Below are 24,023 nucleotides of genomic sequence, written 5' to 3' on the forward strand. Positions count from 1 at the left end.
AAGTCACCTTTTCAATTTTGCGCTTTTTATCTCAAACGTTTCATTTAGCTGATAAACAAAGCTGATCACCTTTGATGTAAAGCTTGGCAATTCATATTTAAAGTTTTGCTCAAGGAATTTCAAGCAAAAAATTAGCTTCAAAAGAAGTTTGCCAATATTATCCAACATCATCTTGAACAAAACTGTGTATTATCTGGTAACAGTACATGGCTGAATTATGCTACTATGAAAGGACCCATCAATGTCAAGCATAGTATAAGTGTGAAATCCCAGTTATGCATTATTCTATGCTATAAAGTCATTTTTCTAGCAAGAAAGATACAATAAAACTTTGTTGCACATATTCCTGTGGATTATATTGAACAAAATCTTGTCTCCAATTATTCTCATGACAGGCCTGGAGTATGTGTGAAAGGCACACTTTGCACATGTGTAATAAACATTTTCAATGTGTGAAATACCAACTCAAACTGGGAAAATAACATTAAGTTTGATTTCAACAGAGTGAAGTGATTTGTTACAGATCTTTATCAGCAACAACTTTGTAAAGATTACACTCAAGGTTTCAATGCGCTTGAACTAGGTTGACTTTGCAAATTAAGACACAATATTTTAAAACTAATCTTAAACTAACACAAATAACACAACCGCCAAAATGAGAAAAATAAATTGTTCCAATGACTTCTTATTGACTGCATGAAATTGGAAATGATCTCACCTGTTCTGATACAACAATGGATATTGGAAAACAAGCAGAATTATCACACACATTACTTTGAGATGCAACTCATCCATTAACTGCTACTTTAGTTACTAAATTTAGAAATTTACATCAGTCTTAATCAATCTTGTTCAAATGGATCATCAATCTTTATTCCTGTTTTTGGAATGGCAAATTAATATAAATCCTATTCCACAGAAAGTGATGAAGCAGCCTTTCATCTTGAACTTGTTGACACTACGACACAAATTTGCAACAGATACATTAAGCCAGCATTCCATCCACACTTGAATGCTGGATTTATCAATGACAATATTTACCAATGAATGTGCCAGTCTTCACATTCCCCAGGGTACTGCTGTGTGGATATTTCTGCATTCTCCATTCAGCATCTGATGGGTGTTGTTGGTACAATTACCCATAATTCGCAGTGTTAGCAAACCACATAAGTGCATGCCATCAAACAGTCAAAAAATTCACAACAATTATACATCCTTCTGACCATGGATAAGTAAATTGATTAACAAGCAGGGAATACAATCGTATAAATTATACTTGATTTTGTTGACATAGCATTGCACTTCATTGTTTGAGACCCCACAGTAGGAGGTAAAGTAGAGCAGAAGACAGGCTCTCTACTATATTTTCTAACTATAATATTTCAGTAGTTTTATTATATCAAGCTGCCTTTCCCAAGAGGTACATCTCAAGACATCCTCCTTGACTGCATATTTGGGCATCATTCCACTCCCATCCATACTCCCCCTGGTCCCCACCACTCTTGTATTCAACCCCCTAGCTTGGGTGTAAACTCTTGATACGCTCCTTCGAACATCCCCGACTACGGCACAATACCACCAATATTATTATAATATTAATAAACCTTGCATTTGATCACATTGTTGAGATGTCTCAAAGCGCTTCACAAAAGATATTGTGAAGTGAATTGACTATTTTATTGGCAAAACACAGCAGCTGATTCACACAATAGCGCCCTACAAACATTCGTGGATTGAGTGATTTTTTTAAAATATTACCCCCGGAAAGCAATCTGCCAATTCACTGCTAAGTAAAAAGAAGCGTGGGGAGTTTGGAAACTTACCTAAGGTTTCACCCCACCCAGAAATCAAACCTGGGTCCTCTTGCTTGCGAGTCATGAACAGATTTTTGTTCTAGTCTCTTAATAGACATCAGGAATGGAACCTCAGGTTGATTAGCCCTAACCTAGGGATATAGTCCAGATGTAGCCCGTGTGGCCCACTGAGATCAGCTAACTCAGCAAAGAGCAGGGTGCACAACAGTATTCAATGACATCCAGGATTCGCTGAATTCAAGGAATCATTCTAGCTTTTATTGAAAGATAAGTAAGTAACTATCAAAATAAATTCTTAGAAATTGACAGTAAAGAAATTACAGGACACTCCTCGGTGCCAAATTCCCCGATAAACTCACTTATCCTACTTAAAATACTTACTTGAAAAATCTAATTTAAATCTTTAAGAAAATTAAGGAAAGCTGATAAATACAGTAAGTTGTTTTAAAAACATTCTTAATTCAGAAGGAAGACTCTTAAGATTATTATATTAATTGGAATACGATCTGTGGGCCCTTATTAGGGTTGTAGGAATATAAACAGTTCTAAAGGCTTTATCGTATCTTTAATTAAGCAATGGAATGCAGAAATAGGTTACAAACAAATAGTGACAATGAAAGAAGTCTAAATTGTGGGATGCATACTCAAGAGTAGTTCATAAGAATATCTTCATAGAGCATATACTCAGAGAAGCTCATAAGATTTTATACTAAGTACCATAATAAATATCCATGGACAGTAGTTTGTTAAAAACAAAGCACTGAATTAAAAAATAACAGTAGATATTGTATACCTTGTTCCATAAGGTAGTTTTTTTAGTATAAACACTGGAGTCTTTTTAAATCTACTTGAAAACTAAGTTTCAATGAAACATGATTACCCTAAAACTCGTGGTAACATAATCCAACAAAGTAACACTTATCAATCCACATATGGAAATTACTTTTCACAAAACAAAAAAGACCTATTCACAACACAAAGAAATCTGTGGAAGATAAGTCTTTAATGTTACTGAAATAAAAAATACTGGAAATTCAATTAACAGATTCTGATTGAAAAATACATTTTGGATATAACCTTGTTTCACATTTTTTTTAAAAAGCCAATATGAACTATGTTAACTACCATTAAGAAATATAGATCACCAAAATAAAGCTAACATAAAAATACAAGTCAAAAAAAACTAAAAATAAAACTACTTTATTCAGATTTAGTAACTGAAAACTTTTTTTCTTTAAAGCAACCCCAGTGTATTAATAAAAATTTCAAACTTGAAATGGTAAATGACTTACTGCATTTGGAAACTTCTTAATTCTTGGGAAGACATTTATCCTCTTCATGAAAATAAAATGTCTAGTTACCACAAAGGAACAAAGTTGCACTCTCCACAGGAAGTTAGGTAATTTTTACCAAGTTCTTTGCCTGAAGGAGGCAGCAGTGACCCTTTAAGGAAGACTTTAAAATAGGACAAAATCATTACAGCAAGCAAAGTAAAAGTAACTTCAATTAATACAATAACAAAGAGTGAAACAGGTTTGCAGCTGAAGCCATGAATGATACAAAGGATATAGCTCACAAATGAATTTGTTTGGGGAGGTTAAATGCCAAGAAGAGATTAAATACAGGGTGGCCAAAAAGTTGGGTCATCATTATGATGTTTAATAAGTCTTAAAGAAATTATGATATTTTGTTTAGATAATAGGATAGATATCACGACTTTTTGGTCACCTGTATCTGTTACTAAATTGTTCAAATTCCACTAAAATAAAGCAAACATTGGTGATGAAACTTTGAGGATTTATATCTGTGCTTGAGGAGTAGGAGCACCCTGATCTCTCGAGTGAAAACAACATTGTCTCACCTTTTTGATATCTTACTGTACTTTTATATTAGACAGATGTTGAAGAGGAGTATGCTGATAAATGAGCGCCATGTTTCCTGTCCCCATTGCTTTTCGTTGATTCAAAACAACATCAACAAGAAAAAACTGCATTCACATAAACATCACCATGCTTAAGAGTATCCAAACTGAGTTGCTTGTCCATCTAAGATCAAACCTACCTGTTAGCTCCCAGTAACCCTGCAAGTAAAAATCCTGAGTGCAAAGAGTCCCTGCCCCCAGTGACTGGTCTGCCCTTCCAAGTCCTGCTGATGAGCCAGGCTGGCTGTGCTGTCATCAGAGATGCCTGGTTCAGGAATTGGACGAGCAAGACACTCCTCTTCACCAACAGAAATTTGAGCCTGTCCATGCCTCCTATATCCCTCTCCAATCTTCCATAGCCTTGTGGCAAGCAGAGCCTCCAGGGTGAAACCAATCATAATTATTTAACACCTTGGATTTGATAACATCAAAACATCTCAAAGCACTTTACACTAAATACTGTTAAGTGCAGTGACCATGTATTTGTTGACTAATACACAAATCAGTTTGTGCAAAGTAATGTCCTAAAAGGAGTCAGTAAGTGGATGACAAATCTCACTGATTCATCACCAGGAGAACCTCCCCATTCTTTTTGAATAGTGTCATAGGAACACATACACAAGAAGATGGGATCTTACTTTAATATCTCATTCAAAGGACAGTGCCTCTGACAGCACATTGCTCCCACAATAGTGCACTGGAGTATAAACCTAGACTGGGAGCAGCAGTTTTCTAGGCTGGAGCATTTAGCTGGGATTGTGGTTAGAGACTAACAGCAATCCTCAACTGTCTCCCATTGCCAAACTTCCCCCTTGGCAGGCCAATGTCTTAAGAATGTCTTCAGTCAGTAGCACTCTGCAACCTCTCACACCTAGGTCAATTGCACCCACAGTGGTCCCAGGAGGCATTACAATAAAGTTTTAAAAAAGCCAAGGAACTTATGTCTGTTAATAAAAGATTTGTTTCTGTCCAGAATCCTGCCATCCATATTACAAATATGCTGCTATCTGATCTTTTTTTATATTCCTGGAAGCAATGGGAGATTTTAAACAAGTGTCAACATACATGGAAGGTTATTGATAAATCTTTGCTTCATCAACATAAATCGTTTGACCAAATCGGAAAGCAGGGACCTAATCACTCTTGCTCACGAATCCAGAAAATGGTTTGTAATAAAATGATAAAATAAACATTTGTATCCAATTTTGCAACAACAGATAAGTCAGAATTGAATCAATTGTATGTAAGAAATTGAGAAATCTGGCAGAAACTAACCAACAAAAGAGACAAGCAAAACATTAAAGCAAGTAACAAAGGAATTGAATAAAAAGCAAAATAGATAGATATAGGATATTAGATGACTACAAGGGATAAGTAGCACTCTGCAACCTCTCACACCTAGGTCGATTGCACCCACAGTGGTCCCCAGGAGGCATTACAATAAGGTTTTAAAAAAGCCAAGGAACTTATGTCTGTTAATTAAAGATTTGTTTCTATCCAGAATCCTGCATATAAGTTTTATAAACATATAAAGTTTTATAAACTTAATCCTGCATATAAGTTTTATAAACAATACAACGATTGTTACTTATACAAGAACCCTCAGTCAGGATAATATTGGGTAGAAAATTAAAATAACTTGCTGTAATATTTAAAAAAAACTTCACAAACATCAAACCTAATTGAAACTAATATACATATTTATGGATACCATAGTACAACAATTTACATTTATATCATGCCTTTCATTTTGGCAAGGGGCTTAAATTTCATATGAATATGATAGATCTTAAGGTGAATTTTGAATGTGGCGATGGTCGGGCAAGGTGAAGAGACTGGATAGAGGCTGAGACAAGAGGCAGAATGGTTGTTAGCTGGCCCACTGATGAGGAGGCGAATCAAGCAGAGGACATGAAACAAGTGGATGGAAGGGCTGGGGAATGTCGGATTGCAGGAAATTGTAGAGGGAGGGTGGGAAGGACTTCCAATTCATTCCATTGAGGAATTGGGGGTCCAGTGGAGCCAAGGGAGGATGGGGGGATGGGCAGACTGCAGATAGAAGATTTAAAGATAGAAAACAAAAAATCTACTTGATTTTGACAGGTTTGCGCTGGTTGCATTGGGTTTTCAGAGTCCAAAATGCTGCTGCAACAATTTATGTTCAAATAATAAGAGCATATTTTATTTTCTGTACCATTCACAAAGTCTAAACAAACAAAAACAATTCCTACTACACTTTATATGCCCACGAGATCCAACACACCTAAGATGTTATTGAACATCGTTCTTCAATATTTGCATGGTACATTTCTAATTTGCAACAATACTTTTTTTTAATATAAAAAACATGCTTGAGGCAGCGTTTCTCAAATGCGGCCACAGTGGCCGCCCAAGTGATTTTATGCAGCCACAGCAGCCCTCCCGTCCCTCAAGACACCACATGAGGTGTGTAGCTGCTATTGGCCAGATTCAGCATCATTAGAGTCCTGGTCATCCAAACCGATAAAACAAACACATTTGCAAGTTTGTTCATGTAATTGCTCTTAACCGCTCAGCCAATTAGAACTGAACCGACAATTCTGATCCCTTATTCGTGTAGACTGTAACAATAAGTTTGATTGGAAGCTTAAAAGTTTTGGCACAACAATATCATTGCTGTCCAAGTCAGCTGGGTGCTCATGATAAGGAGGGGTATAGTAAAGGATCAAAACTATCTTGGTGGTTTCACCGGCCTGCCCTATACAGATTTCACCATCCAATTGCTTATACCTCTTTCTTATGTCAAGAAATTGCACATAGTTGCTTTGCACAATTCAAAGACTGAAGCGGAGGATTTCCTTAATTTTTCATATGATTAAGTATTTATAGGAAAAACTAGAACTGCAGCCACCTGTAAGTGTTGGTAGCCACACACACTGAGGCCACCAAAATTATTTGCTTGCAAAACAACAACAGAATTACATTTGTATAGCGCCTTTCACGTCCAGAGAATGTCCCAAGGCACTGGACAGTCAGAGTTTCGGACCCAAGCTGGGGTCGGGATCAGGGAGGGTGGAAGCAGGGTGATCAAAAGCACGGTCGAAGAGGAGAGTCTGGAGATTGGTCTTGAAGGAGGCAAGGGAGGAGTGTGGCAGAGGGACTGTGTGGCAGAGGGACTGTGAGTCCCAGAAGGTGGAGGCAGAGTGGCTGAAGGCCCTCCCGCTCATAGGGGGCGAGCGAAGCAGGCGACGTGAAGCAGGCCAGAGCCTGCTGAGGGAGCGAGTAGGATGGTAGGGGGTTAGGAGGTCACAGAGGTAGGGGCGAGCAAGACCATGAAGAGCTTTGAAGGTGAGGAGCAGGATCTTCAACTGTATCCTCTGTGTGATGGGAAGCCAGTGGAGTCGGTCGAGGCTAGGGGTGATAGGGTCACGGAGCCTAGTGCCAGAGAGGACACGGGCTGCAGAGTCCTGGATAATCTGTAGCCCACGGAGGGAGTAGTTGGGGAGGCTGACAAGCAAGGAGTTTGCATAGTCGAGCCTCGACGTAATGAAAGCATGTATGAGGGTGTCAGTGGCCTGCGGTGGGAGACAGTGCAGAGCCGGGCGAATTTACAGAAGTGAGGGAAGGCAGAGTGGGTCATGGCACAGATGTGGGGTAGAAAGGATAGTTGAGGGTCAAACAAGACGCCAAGGTTCCGGACTGGCTTAGTAAAGTGGAGTGTGCAACCATGATGGTAATGCTGTCAGCGCCTGAGGTGTGGAGGTGCTAACTGGAGCCAATCAGGAGAGCCTCGGTTTTGTTGACGTTCAACTGAAGAAAATTAGCTCTCATCTGTCAGACATTCTGTCAGGACAGCAGTGGTCCTGGAGTCAAGGGTGGAAGCAGAGAGGTACAGTTGGGTGGCATCTGCATACACGTGGAAGTTGATCCCATGTCTGTGGGTGATGTCACCAAGAGGGAGCATATAGATATTGGAGGAGAGGACCAAGGACAGAGCCCTGAGGAATGCCGTATGAGATGGTGCAGGGGCTAAAGGAGAAATCGTTTGTGGAGATGAAGTGGAGGCGGTGTGAGAGGTACTATCTGACCCAGTCCAGGACAGAGTCATGAAGGTTGAAGTGAGAGGCAATGGATGAGGATGGTCAACAGTGTCGAAGGCAGCTGAGAGGTCAAGGAGGCTGAGGAGTCAGAGGGAGCCCTGGTCGCAGATGGACAGAATGTCATTTGTCACTTTGACCAGGGCTGTTTCTGTGCTGCGGGCGGCACGGAAACCCAATTGGAGGGGTTTGTGAAGGGAGTGGCAAGAGAGAAAGCAGTGAAGCAACAACTCGTTCCAGGACCTTGGAAAGGAAAGTTGGAGATGGGGTGATAATTTGAGACATTGTTCTAGGGTCTCCTCCATACAGTTTGCCAGCTGACCATATCCTATTATCAGTTTCCTGCTTCAACTACACACTGGGAATCAGTTATAGGACAAAAATTGGAGCTTGCCAACATTGCTCAGCAAATGAAACTGCTCTGTAACCTACAGTAACTACATAGCATAAAGGACAGACAATTACAGAGCAACAAATAACAAGCAAATAAATCAAATATGACAAAAGCATTCAAGCAGGAAAAATATAAAGAGAGAAACAAAGCCAGAAAGGATCGTAAGAGAAAACAAAAATGATTCAAAGAGAAAGGAAGTGAAAGTCTGATTTTCTATAAAAATGGTACTTAAAAATAAATATGTTCAAGGTATTTGTGAAAATCAAACGCCTCCTTTCTTTTAAAGGCTCTCCATTAGGCTACGCGTAAACATTAAGCAGTCTTCACAGCTTACTGGCTATTCTAATGAAATACTGTATGAAGAAGCCACAAACCATTTAAGTGCTCCCCATTTAATTTAACAGAAACTAGAACTGAGGAGCGATCTTGTAATCAATCCACAGCCCTCCAAAGCTTGGGTAAAATACTTCAATGACTAGGTATTACTGCGTGGATGCCAGTACTGTGCATTGGAAAACAGGAAGTCTTTCTGAGCATTATATATAGTTTGGTATCCTAAACTAACTCATAATCATAATTCAAATTCTGTTTCCTGAATGTTAGCTTTTCCGTCCTAATTTTGTATGTTTTTGTTACTATGTTACTTTTGTCAATTTTAACTGCTCCGACTGTTAATTTTAATTTAAACTTAATTTTTAAGTTCAATTTATTTAATTTTGCTACACTCCTATACTTTATGCCCGGAATATAACAAAATGCACTGATAATAAGTTAACATTTTGCTTTTTGTTAAAAAAAAGGTATTTAAACACTGCCTTTCCAGGTCAGGGCGCTGACCATGCCCCACTGCCTCTCTGATCGCCGGCTTTAACTCTCGATATACACGTATTATCTGCATACCTTGAGCCACCACTGACCCAAGCTGCCATCCCCCAAAATACCCCCTTTCCTATCACCTGTCATCCATTCATCCCACTCACTTCTACCATGCCTTCGGTCATCTTCCCACCCCCATTGTCCTCCACCTCTCTTGGTTCCAACCCCAGCTTGGGTACAAACCCTTCACTGTCCTCCCAAAATCAAAAGCACAATGTAAATGCAATTTGTTGTTCCTAGGCAACCTAAATGTCAAAAGTGAGAGCCTTTCAAGTAATTATAGAATTCAACATACATATCAAGCTTGGATAGAAATGGGACATCAAAACTATTTCTGACAACTTTTGTGTTCAGTCTTACATTAAATATAATTGTTACATGTCACAATATAAAATAAATTAATACATTTTTAAGGGGGTTATAGATAATTTCAACAGTTTAAATGTAGCAAACTTTAACTCAACTTTAACTCATTAGTCACATGAATAAATACTGGTTGTTTCATACAGGCCTAGCTTGTACTTCAGCCTGGCCTAGACTTCATGCAGTCATAAATACGTATTTTTTAAATTACAAGGATTAAATCAGCTATGCAACAGTTGACCTGTATCCTATGGATGTTTTGCTGTGATTCACGATAAATTGAACAACTCAGATTTGCATTATGGTATTAAACACAAGTTGATAGGTTGCACACAGCACAATCAGATGAATACAGTACATCCTTTTGTTTATCATAAAAACACAACTGGTTAAAACTATTTTTTATGAAAACAAAGCTTACATTATTCATATGGGGACTCGGACTGTGTGCAATTCAACAGCCAACATTTATACAGGGTCGAGACAACTTTGCTGTTCTATTCGATTGCCAAAACTACCTCAGTCAAAGCCCTGGATACAATATACTTAAATCATTTGTCACAAAATATTTTAAATTTCTGGCTTTGATACAATGGGATTGCTAATATTACAACATTTAGTATAAATAAGCATCAATAGTTCAGGAAGATCAGCCAAGCACACAGAATCAGCCAAGCTGGTTTTCTCAAAGTTCCTGCACTGGCACCTTTAATATTTTTTCTAATGATAATAGTAATACATTTTTTTTTACTCCATCAGGCTCTCATGAACATAGGAACATAGCAGCAGACGTTGGCCATTCAGCTCCTCAATCCTGTTCTGCCATTCTATAAGATTACATCTGATCTGTACCTCAACTCCAATTACCCACCCTTGCCTCATATCCCTCGATACCCATACCTAACAAATATCTATCCACCTGTCTTGAAAATTTTAATGGTTCCAGCATCCATGTTTGTTCTGGATTCCCCCACCAAAGAAAATAGTTTCTCTGTAGCTACCCTATCAAATCCATCCATTATTTTAAAAATCTCAATTAGATCACCCATCAACTGTGGAGTCCTGTAGCTCAGTGGTTAGAGCACTCGCTTTGCAAGCGAGAGACCTGGGTTCGATTCCCAGCAGGGTGAAACCTCGGGCAAGTTTCTTTACTCCACACGCCTGATAATAATCCCCCCCAAAAAATTGGTCACTTCAATTCACGACTGTTTGTGGGACACTGCTGTGCGCAATTGACTGCCACATTTCGCCCACAAATATACAGTCAATTCACTTTACAGTCTGTTCTTGTGAAGCACTTTGAGATGTCTAGAAGACATGAAAAGCTCGATATCAAATGCAAGGATTATTATAAACTCGAGAGAATACAGACCAAGTTATGCAACCTGTCCTCATAATTCAACCCTTTAAGCCCTGATATCATTCTGATGAATCTGTGCTGCAATCCCTACAGGAGCAATATATCCTTCGTGGACACAATTATGTGAAACTGACAAAATATATGCTCCACTTGCTAGGGGCATGAATTGCATTCTTAGTAACTCTGCGCACATACTTGAAGCATCGCACATGTGTATGGTCAAATTTATCTTTGCTGTCACAGAAGAAAGTTTCTTTTGAACAATGCGGAAATGGTAAGTGCATAAGTATGAGAGAGCGTGCAAGCGAGTGTAAGGCAGAACGAGCGTGAAAGCGAGAGAATGAGCTAGAATGAGCATAAAAATGAGAGAATGAGGCAGAGAGAGAACGAGAAAGAGTGACAGTATAACTGATGGAATCATTTAATTTAGCATTGCAGTTAATTTGTATTTTGTGCTACATCAAATTATCCACCTTATTTGTTTACCTGCAAATGGGACGGGTTTGAATTTGTCTGGATAATCACTCTTTACTTTCCAAATTAGGAAACAAATGTCTACCAATGGATAAAAAAAGCATTAAAAAAAACTGTTATAATGTGGCAGTTTGGATTCACAAAATCAGACTCCACATCATATTAGGTCGCATCATAAAAATGGTCACTGGTCCAGTTTCCACATCTTCAGTTAATCACTGATATCTCTACCAGTGCAGCCTTCATGTACATTCTGGTTTGACAGAAACAGTAAAGTGAATAGTTAAGTGCATCTCCCAACAATTGCCATGATGCCAAACACTGGGGGAGATCTTCTGCGCCTGTATACACCTGGCCAACAGGTGGATTTCCTGCATGTCAAAAAATTCCCTGCGCCAAAGTAGACTCATACATTACAATGATGTCCAAATGTATTATAACACTGGGACAGCTAAATATCCTTTCATCGGAGGAGACATTAACTGTGGCCTCATCTGCCTATTCAGGTAGACATTGAAGACTCAGTGGTATAACTCAAAAAGGGAAGAGAGTGTCTCCCAATGTCCTGGCCAACAATCCCTCACATAAAATTGGTCATTCATTTCATGGCTGTTTGTGGGGCTCTGATGCGTGCAAATTGGCTCAAGTATTCATGCACAAAACTGTCTCAACATTACAGTATATCCTGAAAAGCGCTTTAGGAATTCCTCCCAACATAAAAAGTGCAACACAAAATGCAATGATTATTATTATTGATATCAGTTTAAATCAGGGCTTCCAAACTGGGTCCTTTCAGCGAGATGGTTTCAAGGGAGCCGCGAAGCCAGTAGACACACCCGAAGTGCAAAGGCTACAGAAGCCGAATTGGACTAGGGAAGCCAATGCAGCCTGAGGAAGGGATGAGAACGTTCCCATGGTTCTCGTGCAAGGTATTTAAGCTCAGCCTTTTGTGGAGCTGGTAAAGGAGGAAAACCTCCTTGCTCTACAGGAAACCCCCACAACCTGAGTGAGTGCGCGTGCGCACATGGGGGGGTGGGAGGAGGCTCAATCGAAATATCTACTATCATAGAGGGTCCTGAGGCCTCAATATCCAATCTTTGAGCCCATAAAGTTTGAAAAACACTAGTTTTAGATTACTCAGTAGAGTAGTTTCTTCAGGATTTTCAGTGGTTTCCCAGCGCATTGGGTCGTCCTCCTGACACGAAAGGCAACCAGACCAATAACACTGCCACGTTACACTTTAATGGATGCTAATTTTCTTAGTATAGTTGAACTTCCCAAAATATTTTGCATCAGAAGGTGGACATTTTGTGCACCCCGGGTATTTTGTCAAGCCACTTTTGAATTGTCTGACTTTAAGTGGCCGAATCAAGCCGAGACTCTGATACTAAAGGCAATTTTAACTCACAGCACTTGACAAATGAGACTGTATTCATCAATGGGAGAATGCTTCAACATAATCAGCAACAGTGGAATAAACTAGCAATAATCAAGAAGGATGATATTTGCATCATACAGGAAGAACCAAATGACTTCTGCCAAATATCTTAAAGGAGTATCAATCTCATGATTCCCCTCACTGATTTAATGAGCTAACTCACTATGGCACGCGGAGTACAAAAAATGAATCCATGATTGCACAGCACCTTCTTTTGCACCGAACAATGTAAATGTATTTTATTCGTCTGAAAGAAAACAAGACAGGAGACATTTGAGTGTTTTGTTAAAAGTAAATTCCCTGCACATGAATGATTTAAAAAATGTTGAGCGAGTTCTAAGCTCAACTGTTCTCTGATGGAAGTAATCCTGCCACATGAAATAAATTTGAGTCATTTGAATCCAATTTGCAATAGGCATAAGACCACAGCATGAAGCGGTTTATAAATTGGCATTGTCGCTCAAAGCAGCTACAGAATGCATGTTGCAGAAAGTGAAAAACATCCGTGGAGTGATCGATGCTCTTCTGGCATAAGAGTAAGACAATGTAAGTGCTCCATTCTGAAATTGGGTTCCAGAAGCAGTAAAAATCCTGAATATTGCATCCACACCACTAATAACACTATGCTAAAATAAAACAGATCATTTTACATCTTACTATATACTTACATTTAGTTATTCAGTCCTCACATGTCAATAAATCCAGTGTTAAAACAGCTATGAAATGTAGCCATGCCTATATACAAAACATTTAATTACCTTTCATTCATTGAATGGTGTTGCAGCAGAATTTTAGAAGGTAGATTAATCAAAATAAAGCAAACTAGTTAGACTAAACTGATGAGGATTCCATTTCAAATCCAACACTCCAGCATTAGCATACTTTGCAAAAGATAATCTTAGACAGGATTGAAGACAATGATCACCAAAAATACTCATGTCAGTGAGTTCTACTTTTTTTTAATATAAATCAGATCGTCATTTGTATTTCTAAACAGAATATTTACACATTTCATTGGATTGAAGAGCATTACACATAACCTTACATGGTTCAGTACATTTGCAAAGATTTACAAATAAACTCCTGATAACTCGGCCCTGGCTTAACTTCTCACTACCACTGCCATCATCATGCTGTTAATATCCCAACCCCATTTATTTATGTATTTATACATATGCCAAACTCACCACTCCAGATAACTCATCATTGAGCTCTCTTCCCTTACACTGACAAGTTATCCATTGTTTAGTGTACAAAGAATGTAAACGTGGAAATAGGTCACTTGGTCCAACCAGTGTGTACCAGTGTTTTATACTCCTCAGGATTCTCCACCCATGCCTTACTGCTTCCCATAACAGTTCTATTCCACACCCCGATCTCAAGGTCTAGTTTCCTCCTGAATGCATTTATAAAATTTGATTCAACCAGCACTTCAGGCAGCGAGTTCCATAATCTCATTACCCTCTGTTTTAAATTCCCTAAATTCACTATATTATATTCTTTCTACCTGGAGGGATGCATCCTGCTTCCCAAATTCAGGAGAGTATTCAGCACAAGTTAATGCACAATTACATCCATCATGTCCAAAACAGATTCAATCTTGAAGTTCAATGTATGAAGAAGTCAACCAACAAAATGATGAATCAAAAAATCTCAAAATGTAAAAAAATGCTTGTTCAAGTTGTCCTTGACTGAGATCTAAACAGCATATTTGCAAGAAAATCTGCTGCCCTCTGCCGACATTGCACTCTACTTTTTGCTGTATGTTCAGTACGTTTCTAACCTCAGAAACCTGCACTTGCATTCTCCATGATTAGGTAAATAGGATTCTTCCCTCTGGGATAAGAATGCACACTCCATACCAGACAAATTAAATCCATACTTAAGTGGAACGCTCATTGATTTTGTTGGGACTCTAGAGTGTGTCAGATAACCAGCTGAAAAAGAAAAATGTAACTTGGTTAACTGTTGAGTAAAACAGTGTGACTGGAAAATTAATGCCTTGTCAATAATTCTCACCTACTTAACTTAAACCTGCTAAACTTACTCCGATGATTAAATATGGCGTAAGGTCATTAATTTAGGCATCAGCTTTTCTGGTTCCTCACAAGATGATTCACAGAGAGTTAAACATCCTGCCATTACAATATTCCAACATCCAAGATGTGCCATCTTGTCCACCATGACTCTGCCTCTTGGAACGAATTTCAATTTTGCTCTATTCATCCTGTTTAATACGTTGTCCTAAGAGTGACTATGTGTATAAACTTGTCGTATTCCTTGTGAAACACAGACATTACCTACATGAAGGGTACTATAAATGCAACTTGTTGTAGTTCACCAAATAATTCCTTCAAAAAAAATTTAGTCACTCAATCCACGACTGTTTGTGGGACATTGCTGTGCGCAATTGGCTGCCGTGTTTCAATCACAAAATTTACAGTCAATTCACTTTACAGTATATTTTGTGAAGTGCTTTGAGACGTCTCGAAGACATGATAAAGTGCTATAGCAAATGCAAGGATTATTATTATCTTGCCCCAAACAGAAGCAGGCAAGGGATCAAATTTTGAACTTTGAGTTAGTATATCTCACTTTCACATTATTTACAACATTTATTAATTGTAGATTTAGCTGAACAATAATATGAGGTATTTAGTAACTAGATTTTACTGACAGTAATTCAAGGTGCAGTAGATGTACAAAAACTACACATTTTGAACAGCACATCGGAATGCACAGAAAATTAATTTTGAAAACTGCAAGCCAGTCATACATATTTCACTGACAAGAATGCATGTATATTGAATTTAATGTGAAATAAAGGAGGATATAAATCATACATTCTCTCAAATCTTGCTTGCTGATTTTGCTTTGAAAACACTCAGCAGCTTCTATTGTGGCTGTATTTCATTATAATAAGTAAAAATGCTACATTTTTCAATATTGTTGATTTAAAATACTAACTAAGCTCATTAGTTTAAAAACAAACTACTAAATGTATATGTAGGTCCTTGAAATTCCATGCCATATCCACACTGTCGAGATACACCAAGTCCTTCCCCTTCAAGGCCATTCAACATGTCGTTGATGAATACATCGAATCGGGTGGATGACAATGGGCAGCCTTGCCTTTGCGCCCCTCCTTTCCAAAGAGCTGGGCTCAGTAAGTCCACTGACAACCTTTACACGGAACCTGGAGCTGGAATGCATGTTCATGATAAAATCCAAGATTTGGCCATGTATTCCCATGGCTTCATCATGAAAGCCTCATAAAGCTTTCAGCTGAAAGTCTTGCAGAAGTCGATAAACCTAAGTGGGTTTCCCCTAAGCCTTACAAAGTTCTGCGATCTCATACAATGCCACAACCTGTTCTACACACTCCTCACGAGAAACAGAAGCCAGCTTGCTCCTTCCTAATCAAACCGCGAGCCTCCAATGCGTGCAATACACCAACCTTTTTATTTATGTCTATGTTACAAGGGAATTACTTTAGATATCTGTAGAATGGAAGATTGTAATCCAATAAATTCTTCTATAAACTGCAGAGTAGTTGAAGGAATGTTGCCTTCACCTTGGCATTCTTAGTTAATGGCTTTTCACCATCAAAATTGAGTGCAACACTTTTGTGACCTGTTGACCTATTTTAAGAAGTTAGAAAGCAGATTTTGAACTCAATATCAGAAGGAGAGTGAATGAGTGCATTCAAGGTCTGCAAAAAAAAAAAGCAGCACAGAGATTTCTTATAAACTTGGGCTGGAATATGCCCTGGGATAATATTAAAAACATTAATATCAAATAAAGTTTTGAGCAAACATTCTTTATTTGCTGAGTTGGAGTTCACTGAAAGAGCCAATGTCCAAATTGTGTGGCGGTCAGGTAACAACCGCAAGCAATGGTTGTGAAAATGTTGATTTCACTTACTGTTTTAGAGGCTGCACTGACATACTGCATGACCATTTCTCTTTTAGTGTTGATATCTTTCTCTCGCAAAGGAGCCTTTCGGTCTTCATTTAAATTCATGTCCTCCTGTGGGGGGGAAAAATAGCTAAAATTAGACGGTTAATATTATTGCATTGTTACTTGACTTATTAAAACAACAATCCAGCAGTTACAAGATTATACACATCTCACCGACTTCTTTACCACCAAAATAAGTTAATTGTAAAACAACTATCAGCACGATATACACCTTTACTCATACGGCTGTTTTGCTGATGACTGACATTTAATCCAATAGTTGCGTTTCAATATACATGTCAAAATATTAAGATACAATTGAATGAAACGTCCCTTCTTAACATGCAGACTCCCAATGCACTCATGCCAGGATTTTGTTTTTGAGATCTTCCTTAGAAGACTGCAAAAAATTATTGGCTGGCAAATCTAAACAATTTGCTACCATAAATGAATAGAAAGGTAGATATCTTAAGTGTTAAAGGCTTGTACTGGATAACCAAGAAGTCTTATTTTTCAGCTACCCTATTATCTGAAAAAAACAGCATTTCTTGAAGACGTATTAAACATTGTAATGGTATCACAACTTTTGGTCACCTTCTTGGAGGGAATGGACAGATTGGTATGGAGTTAGATCACTGCAGCCGGTGGGTCAAAGACAAAAAAAATGCATCAGTAAACATAATTGAAGTTAAGAGCTGTCTCTGTTCTCCAAGTGCCATGATTGTGACCGTCTCCTGTGGTACAGGTATAATAATAATAATAATCCTTGCATTTGATATAGCGCTTCTCACGTCAGGAGGACTTCCCAAAGCGCTTCACAGAACACACTGTAAAGTGAATTGACTGTATATTTGTGGGCGAACGCAGCAGCCAATTGCGCACAGCAATGTCCCACAAACAGTCGTAGATTGAAAATGACCAATTTATTATTGTTTTGCTTTTGGAGGGATTATTATTAGGCGTGTGGAGTAAGGAAACTTGCCCAAGGTTTCGCCCTGCCTGGAATTGAACTCAGGTCTCTCGCTTGCAAAGCGAGTGCTCTAACCACTGAGCTACAGGACTCCACATATGCTGTGAGCGGATAGGAAGCAATCACAGCAACAAAGCCACACACTCACTCTGATAAAAGGAGCCCTACGCTTCTTTGCTCATTCCTGTAGCTTAGTGGTTTGTTTCTCTCCTGTACACCCTAAAATCCTCTCCGCATCACTCTCTCCTCCCACCCACAAACCTACCCGCATTTCCCTTCAAAATGTCCGTTCCCTCTCTAACAAAGCCCTCACCATCCATTACCTCATCCTGGATGAGCACCTCGACATTGTTGGGCTCACAGAAATCCCTAGTTGAAGCCTCCCCTCCAGGCTACCCCTTCCACCACATACACCCGTCCAAACCAACGTGGCGGCGGGGTGGCCATCATCTCCAAAGCCTCCCCTGGTCTTTCCCCCTAGTCCTCTGGCTGCTTCCCCTCCTTTGAGCACCTCACCCTCTTCCATCCCTCTCTCCCACTGAAAATCCTCCTGGACTACCGTCCCCCTAAGCCCCCCGGCTCCTTCCACACTAACATCTCTACTCTCCTCTCTTCCCTGTCCCTCTGCTCCGAACGCCTGCTCATAATGGGCGATTTCAATCTCCACCTAAACTCCCCTTGCACCACCTCTTCTGACTTCACCTTCCTCTCCTCCCTAAACCCTTAACATAAACTCACTGACCCACAACCGTGGTGATGCCCTCGACCTCATTATCACCCACGGCCTTGGCATTTCCGATCTTAGCATAGTGGACAAGGCCATCTCGGACCACTTCCTTATCTCCTTCTCCTCTCACATCCCTCTCTCCTCCGCCAAACCCTCAACAATTCTCTACTGCCCTTGGAAAAGGCTACCCCCTGAGACCCTCACAAAGGCCCTCACATTCTCAAATATCCTATCCCTCTGGCCTTTCACCTACAGAGATCCTGAAGCAGCTGCTCCATGATCGCCTCTCCTCCACCTTCAACTCCCTCATCCCCCTGAAATTCAGGACCATCGCCAAATCCACCCGATCCCCCGGGATCTAGCAATCATCTCCGCTGTCTAAAAACCCAAACCCGGCTGCTCAAGCACAGATGGCGGAAAACTGGCCTGACAGTTCACCTCCAACTGTGGTTCGAGCAACTCCACAGCTACCACCGTTCTTTGACACTCTCAAAAACGGCCTTCCACTCCAACATCATCTGGGAGGCTAAAAACAATCCCCAAATCCTTTTTTCCCCACCACCCACTACCTCCTCCGTGCGCCCCCTCAGGACTCCTCAATCTTCACATCCAATGCCAAGAGTGAGGAGGTCATGGAATTCTTTTCATCCAAAATTCACAACATCCGCCAGGCAGCCTCATCCTCCTGCGTCTTGTCACCCACCACCACCTCCTCTCCGTCCCCCTCACCCTCCCCATCATCAGCTCCTACCGCGACCCCTATCCTACATTCCTTCCTCCCCATCTCTCCTCGCTCCCTCTCACCTATCATCACCTCAATGAAACCAACCACCTGTTGCCTCAATCCCCTCCCCACCAATTTGCTGGTCACCCAGTTTCCCCTCCTCTGTCATCAACCAGACCCTCTCCTCTGGTTCAGTCTCTGCCCCCCTCAAAGCTGCTATCATCACCCCCCTCCTCAAAAAACCTTCCAGAGATCCCTCAAACCCCAGCCACTACCACTCTATTCAAATCTGTCCTTCCTCGCAAAAATCCTACAATGCGTTGTTGCCAATCAACTCCGCGCACACCTCTCCTCCCACTCCCTCTTCGAACCCCTCCAGTCCGGTTTCCGTCCTGCCCACAGCACAGAGACTGTGCTTGTGAAACTCAGAAATGACATCTGTGACCAGGGCTCCCTCTGCCTCCTTGTCGTCCTGGACTTCTCCACCGCTTTCGACACAGTCGATCACGCCATCCTCCTCCACCGCCTTTCCTCTGTCATCCACCTCAGTGGGACCGCACTTGCCTGGTTCAAGTCCTACCTCACAAACCGTCAGCAGTACATCTGCTCCAACGGCTTTTCCTCCCGCTCTCACCCTGCGGGGTACTCCAAGGATCCATCCTTGGCCCCCTCCTCTTTCTGATCTATATACTCCCTCTTGGGGATGTCATCCACAGACATGGGGTACATTTTCACTTGTATGCGATGACACCCAACTCTATTTTTCCACCTCACTTTGTGACCCCCAGGCCCCTGATGTTCTGTCAGCCTGCCTTTCAGACCTCAGGAGCTGGTTGAGCACGAATTTCCTTCAGCTGAACATTGACAAGACAGAAGCCATACTCTTCGGCTCTTATCAACATCTAAAATCATATGGTTCTCACCTCCTCCACCTACCCAACCTCCCCTAAAACTCTCCGAACCCATACACAACCTAGGCATCAGTTTTGACCCCCAATTATCCTTCCTCCCCCACATCCAGTCCCTCACCAGCACCGCTTTCTTCCACCCATCTCCGCCAATACCTCACTCCAAAAGCCGCTGAAACCCTGGTCCATGCCTTTACCATCTCTCAGTTGGACTACTCTAACGCCCTCCTCGCTGGTCTCCCCTCAACTACCATTCATAAAATCCAGGTCATACAAAATTCTGCCGCCCGTATTCTTACCCGCACCAAACTCCGCTCTCCGATTACCCCAGTCCTTGCCAGACTGCACTGGAAGCCTGTCCCAGAGAGGATCGCCTTCAAGATCCTCACCCTGGTCTTCAAATCCCTCCACTCCTCCGCACCCCCTACCTCTCTGACCGCCTCTCTCCTTACACCAGTGCCCTTTGCCTTCACTCCACCGGGACTGGCCTCCTCCTTGTCCCCCGAGTGCTCCTCTCCACCCTCAGCGGCTGTGACTTCAGCCACTATGCCCCGAGGCTCTGGAACTCCCTTCCTCACTCCCTTCGCCTCACCCCCTCTCTTCCCACTTTCAGGTCTCGGGTGAAGACCTTTCTTTTCGACCGTGCCTTCGGTCACCTTCCTCCCCCTCCCCTTAGCTTAGCCTCGGGATCCACTAATGTGAAACGCTCTGAAATGCCGTCCGGCGTGGAGGGCGCTATATAAATCCAAGTTGTTGTTTTTGTGAGCTCGTCTCGCAAACAAGAGGACCTGGGTTCAATTCCCAGGCGAGTGAAACCTTAGGTAAGTTTCCTTACTCCACATGCCTGCTTCCTAGCAGTAAGTAGGAACCCGTTTTTTTAGTCGATTGGCAGATTGCTTTCCAGGACTAATAATCCCTTTAGAAAAATAATAATGTGGTCACTCAATCCATAACTGTTAGTGGGACACTGCTGTGTGCAATTAGCTGCCGTGTTTTGCCCACAAAATGTACAATCACTCCACTTTATAGTATATTCTGTGAAGTGCTTCGAGACGTCTCAATGACATGATGAGGCACTATATCAAATGCAAGCATTATTATTATTTGTCCTGTGTGATCTTTTTAGTCAGGGCTAAAAAATAATGGTTCAGCACACAATAATAACTACCAATGTAAAGGAATTCACTGCCCAGAACAAATCAGATAGTTTAGATGCATTTAAGAAGCAGCTCAATATACACGATGGAGAAAGTAACAGATGGTATTAAGGGAGAAAGGAATGGGTGGAGACTTACATGGAATATAAACACTGGCACAGGCTGGTTGGGCCAAATGGCCCATTTCCGTGCTGTACATTCTATGAAAATTTGGTGTGCTTAAACCACATGCACATGTGCACTTAAAATATATAGTTTGTGTATTTCTGAAAACAATGCTAAAATGAAAGTCTGAACGTCCATCACCACAAACCTCACTCATTTTTCCATCTCCCAGCAGACTGAAGTCAAGATCCTCACCATCCCTACAAATCCATCCATATACTGGTTCCTGCTTATTTCTCGAATCTTCTCTTGCCCTACTCCTCCACTTGCCTCCCTCCGTTTTAATGTTTGCTGTTCGTCCACCCACTCCCTCCATACCATGTGGTGAACAGTGCCTTCTTCTTCCAAATTGGGATGAAACTGGAAACGGTTGGTGAGTGTTGAACTCACAGGGAATGGGTGGGATAGAGACACACAGAGAGGGAGAGGTGGTCAAACCTCATGTTTTAATACTTGTAACCTCTGGAATTCCCTCCTTTTCCCCTCCGTTTCACCCCCTTTCCTTTCTGTCTTTAGGTTCCATCTCAAAATCTACTTCTTTAAATGTGCCCATGACCACCTCGCCACACCCCTCTCCCTTGCTCAACATCTTTATAAAACATTCCGAGATGTTATCCTATGTAAAAGGCAATATATAAATGCAACTTGTTGTTGAATAACAACCAAAGATGGCAATATAATTTTGCCATCTGCTAACAGTAATGCAGCCAGATTGTGTCTATCAAGAATACCAAAATTCAATTAGTCTGGTTTTCTTTAAAACACTATTTTAGCTTCAACGTCTTATATATTGAAGCATCATCTATACAAGATTCACAGCTGAAAAGGGTGAGCTTATCACACTCATATCCAAGATTCTACAAGGTAAGTGTTAAGTAGTCAAATGCACTGGTCCATAACTTTGCTGTTTAGGTGTAAAAGATCTCAATCCAAATCAAATTTTCTTCAGCATTTTTAGTCGGCCTTTTCCACACGATACTGTTCATAATCAAAAACAGATCTTGGCTGTAATTTGGTTGCTATTCATGAATTGTTTCATAGTAGAACAACCATTTTCTTCTCTAAAATCATGGAACCCAAGGAATATTTAATTGCTCTAATTCACTATAGTAGTAGCAGTATACAATTCCCATCATTTAAAAAAAAAATTCACTGCATTTTCTTTTAGATTTGCTTCCTACGGCATTTCCGAAGTCAGAACTCAGTGCTGCTAAATCTTTTATTTTTTAATTTACCTGATCCCTGAAGAAATCTCTTCGTGCTGACTTAGTCTCCCTGACAAACACATCTCATGAATCAACTTGACAACTGCCTTTTCACACAACAAATGCATTGAGACAAGCGTTCCAATTATGTAGCCAAGACTCCTCCCTCTCACTAAAAAAAAACACAAATCAATAAATTTTCACATCAATGAACAACCGCCTAATTTACCAGGAGTGTACATAGAGTGGAGGTGCAATTCAACTCATTATATCTACACTAAATCACTGCAGATGACACTGAAGAATGTAAAGCAAACATTTGCACTTTTTATGCAGTTCACAGCTTGATCAGTTTGGTTTTCTTGTAAAGAGGACTACCTATCTATATATACACACATCAATCTTGCACAAGCACATGACAGGAGATTCAGTTTTTTGTTTCTGCCTAGCCCTTCAGAAGCCAACCACAATCTTCATTTATTCTTCAAATATTAATTTATCACATCTGCCACTAAATGAGAATTATCTTAAATTAGATAGAGGTCAGCATTACTCAGTACTTTGGATCAAAATCCAACTTGTTAAGAATGAAATTTCAGTGCTAATTTTTTTTAAATACCTAATGAAAATGGTTTACTATGTGATTAAAGATAAATCATACATGGATTGTTCCACTTTAAGCACTTCTTCCAAAAACAAGTTACACATACCTACCCTCAAAGTAAACAAACTCCTGAATTACCTTTAGATCTTCTTTTGGTTATCTAGTCACCCTCTTCGGCTCCCATACCTTCTACCACTCAGCTGCCCAGCTCGCAGTGTGAATAGGTTTGAGATACCCTGCAGTCTTGAAAGGTACTATATAAATGTAAATTGTACTATATTTCTTCTGGCTATCTTTTATTGATGCCTCCTCGCTTTGGTTTCGAACAATTGGAAGTTTATCAAGCTGTCAAGCTTATCTAAACCTTTCATAATTTTAAAACACCTCGAGCAGGTCTCCTCTCAATCGCTTCATCTCCAAAGAAAGGCTCAACCCTATCCGATCTTTCTTCAAAGCTGTATCCACTCATTCTTGGTAACATCCTCATAAATCGCCACTGTACCCTCTCCGGTGCTACAATATCCTTCCTGCAGTATGGTGACCAGAACTGTAAACAGGATTTCAAATATGGTCTAAATTAAGGTTTTTATATAATTTATATATCCTCTTCACTTTTATATCATTGAATAGGGTAGATGACAACGGGCAGTATTCCAGCCCACTGCTGATGACAGCACAGCCAGCCTGGCTCTTTGGCAAGACCTGGCAGAGCAGACCAGTCCCTGGGAGCAGGGAGTCATCCCACTCAGCTCCTGTTAATCCTGCAATCAAAGCCCTAACAGGTAGGGTGGTCCTAGCTGTACAAGCATCAGGAAAGTTTGTCGATCAGCAATATCAATGGCAAGTTATGCGGTTTTAGCTGGTTAGACTCCAGCAATACCCCAACA

At 40.6% G+C, this 24,023-nt stretch overlaps 1 protein-coding gene and 1 non-coding gene across 2 annotated transcripts in view; one reads left to right on the forward strand and one right to left on the reverse strand.

Annotated features, from left to right (window-relative positions):
- LOC103178646 (protein diaphanous homolog 3-like) overlaps positions 1–24,023 on the reverse strand; it is a 154,132-nt gene that overhangs the window by 93,641 nt on the left and 36,468 nt on the right. Inside the window, exon 4 of the mRNA XM_042334098.1 lies at positions 16,641–16,745. Coding sequence (XP_042190032.1) covers positions 16,641–16,745 — 105 coding nt within the window. The remainder of the gene's footprint in view (positions 1–16,640; positions 16,746–24,023) is intronic.
- trnaa-ugc lies at positions 10,503–10,574 on the forward strand. The gene has a single exon. It is a non-coding gene; the product is annotated as a tRNA-Ala (tRNA).

Source organism: Callorhinchus milii, unplaced genomic scaffold (genome assembly GCF_018977255.1).
Source record: "Callorhinchus milii isolate IMCB2004 unplaced genomic scaffold, IMCB_Cmil_1.0 Scaffold4, whole genome shotgun sequence".
Classification (NCBI taxonomy): Eukaryota; Metazoa; Chordata; class Chondrichthyes; order Chimaeriformes; family Callorhinchidae; genus Callorhinchus; species Callorhinchus milii.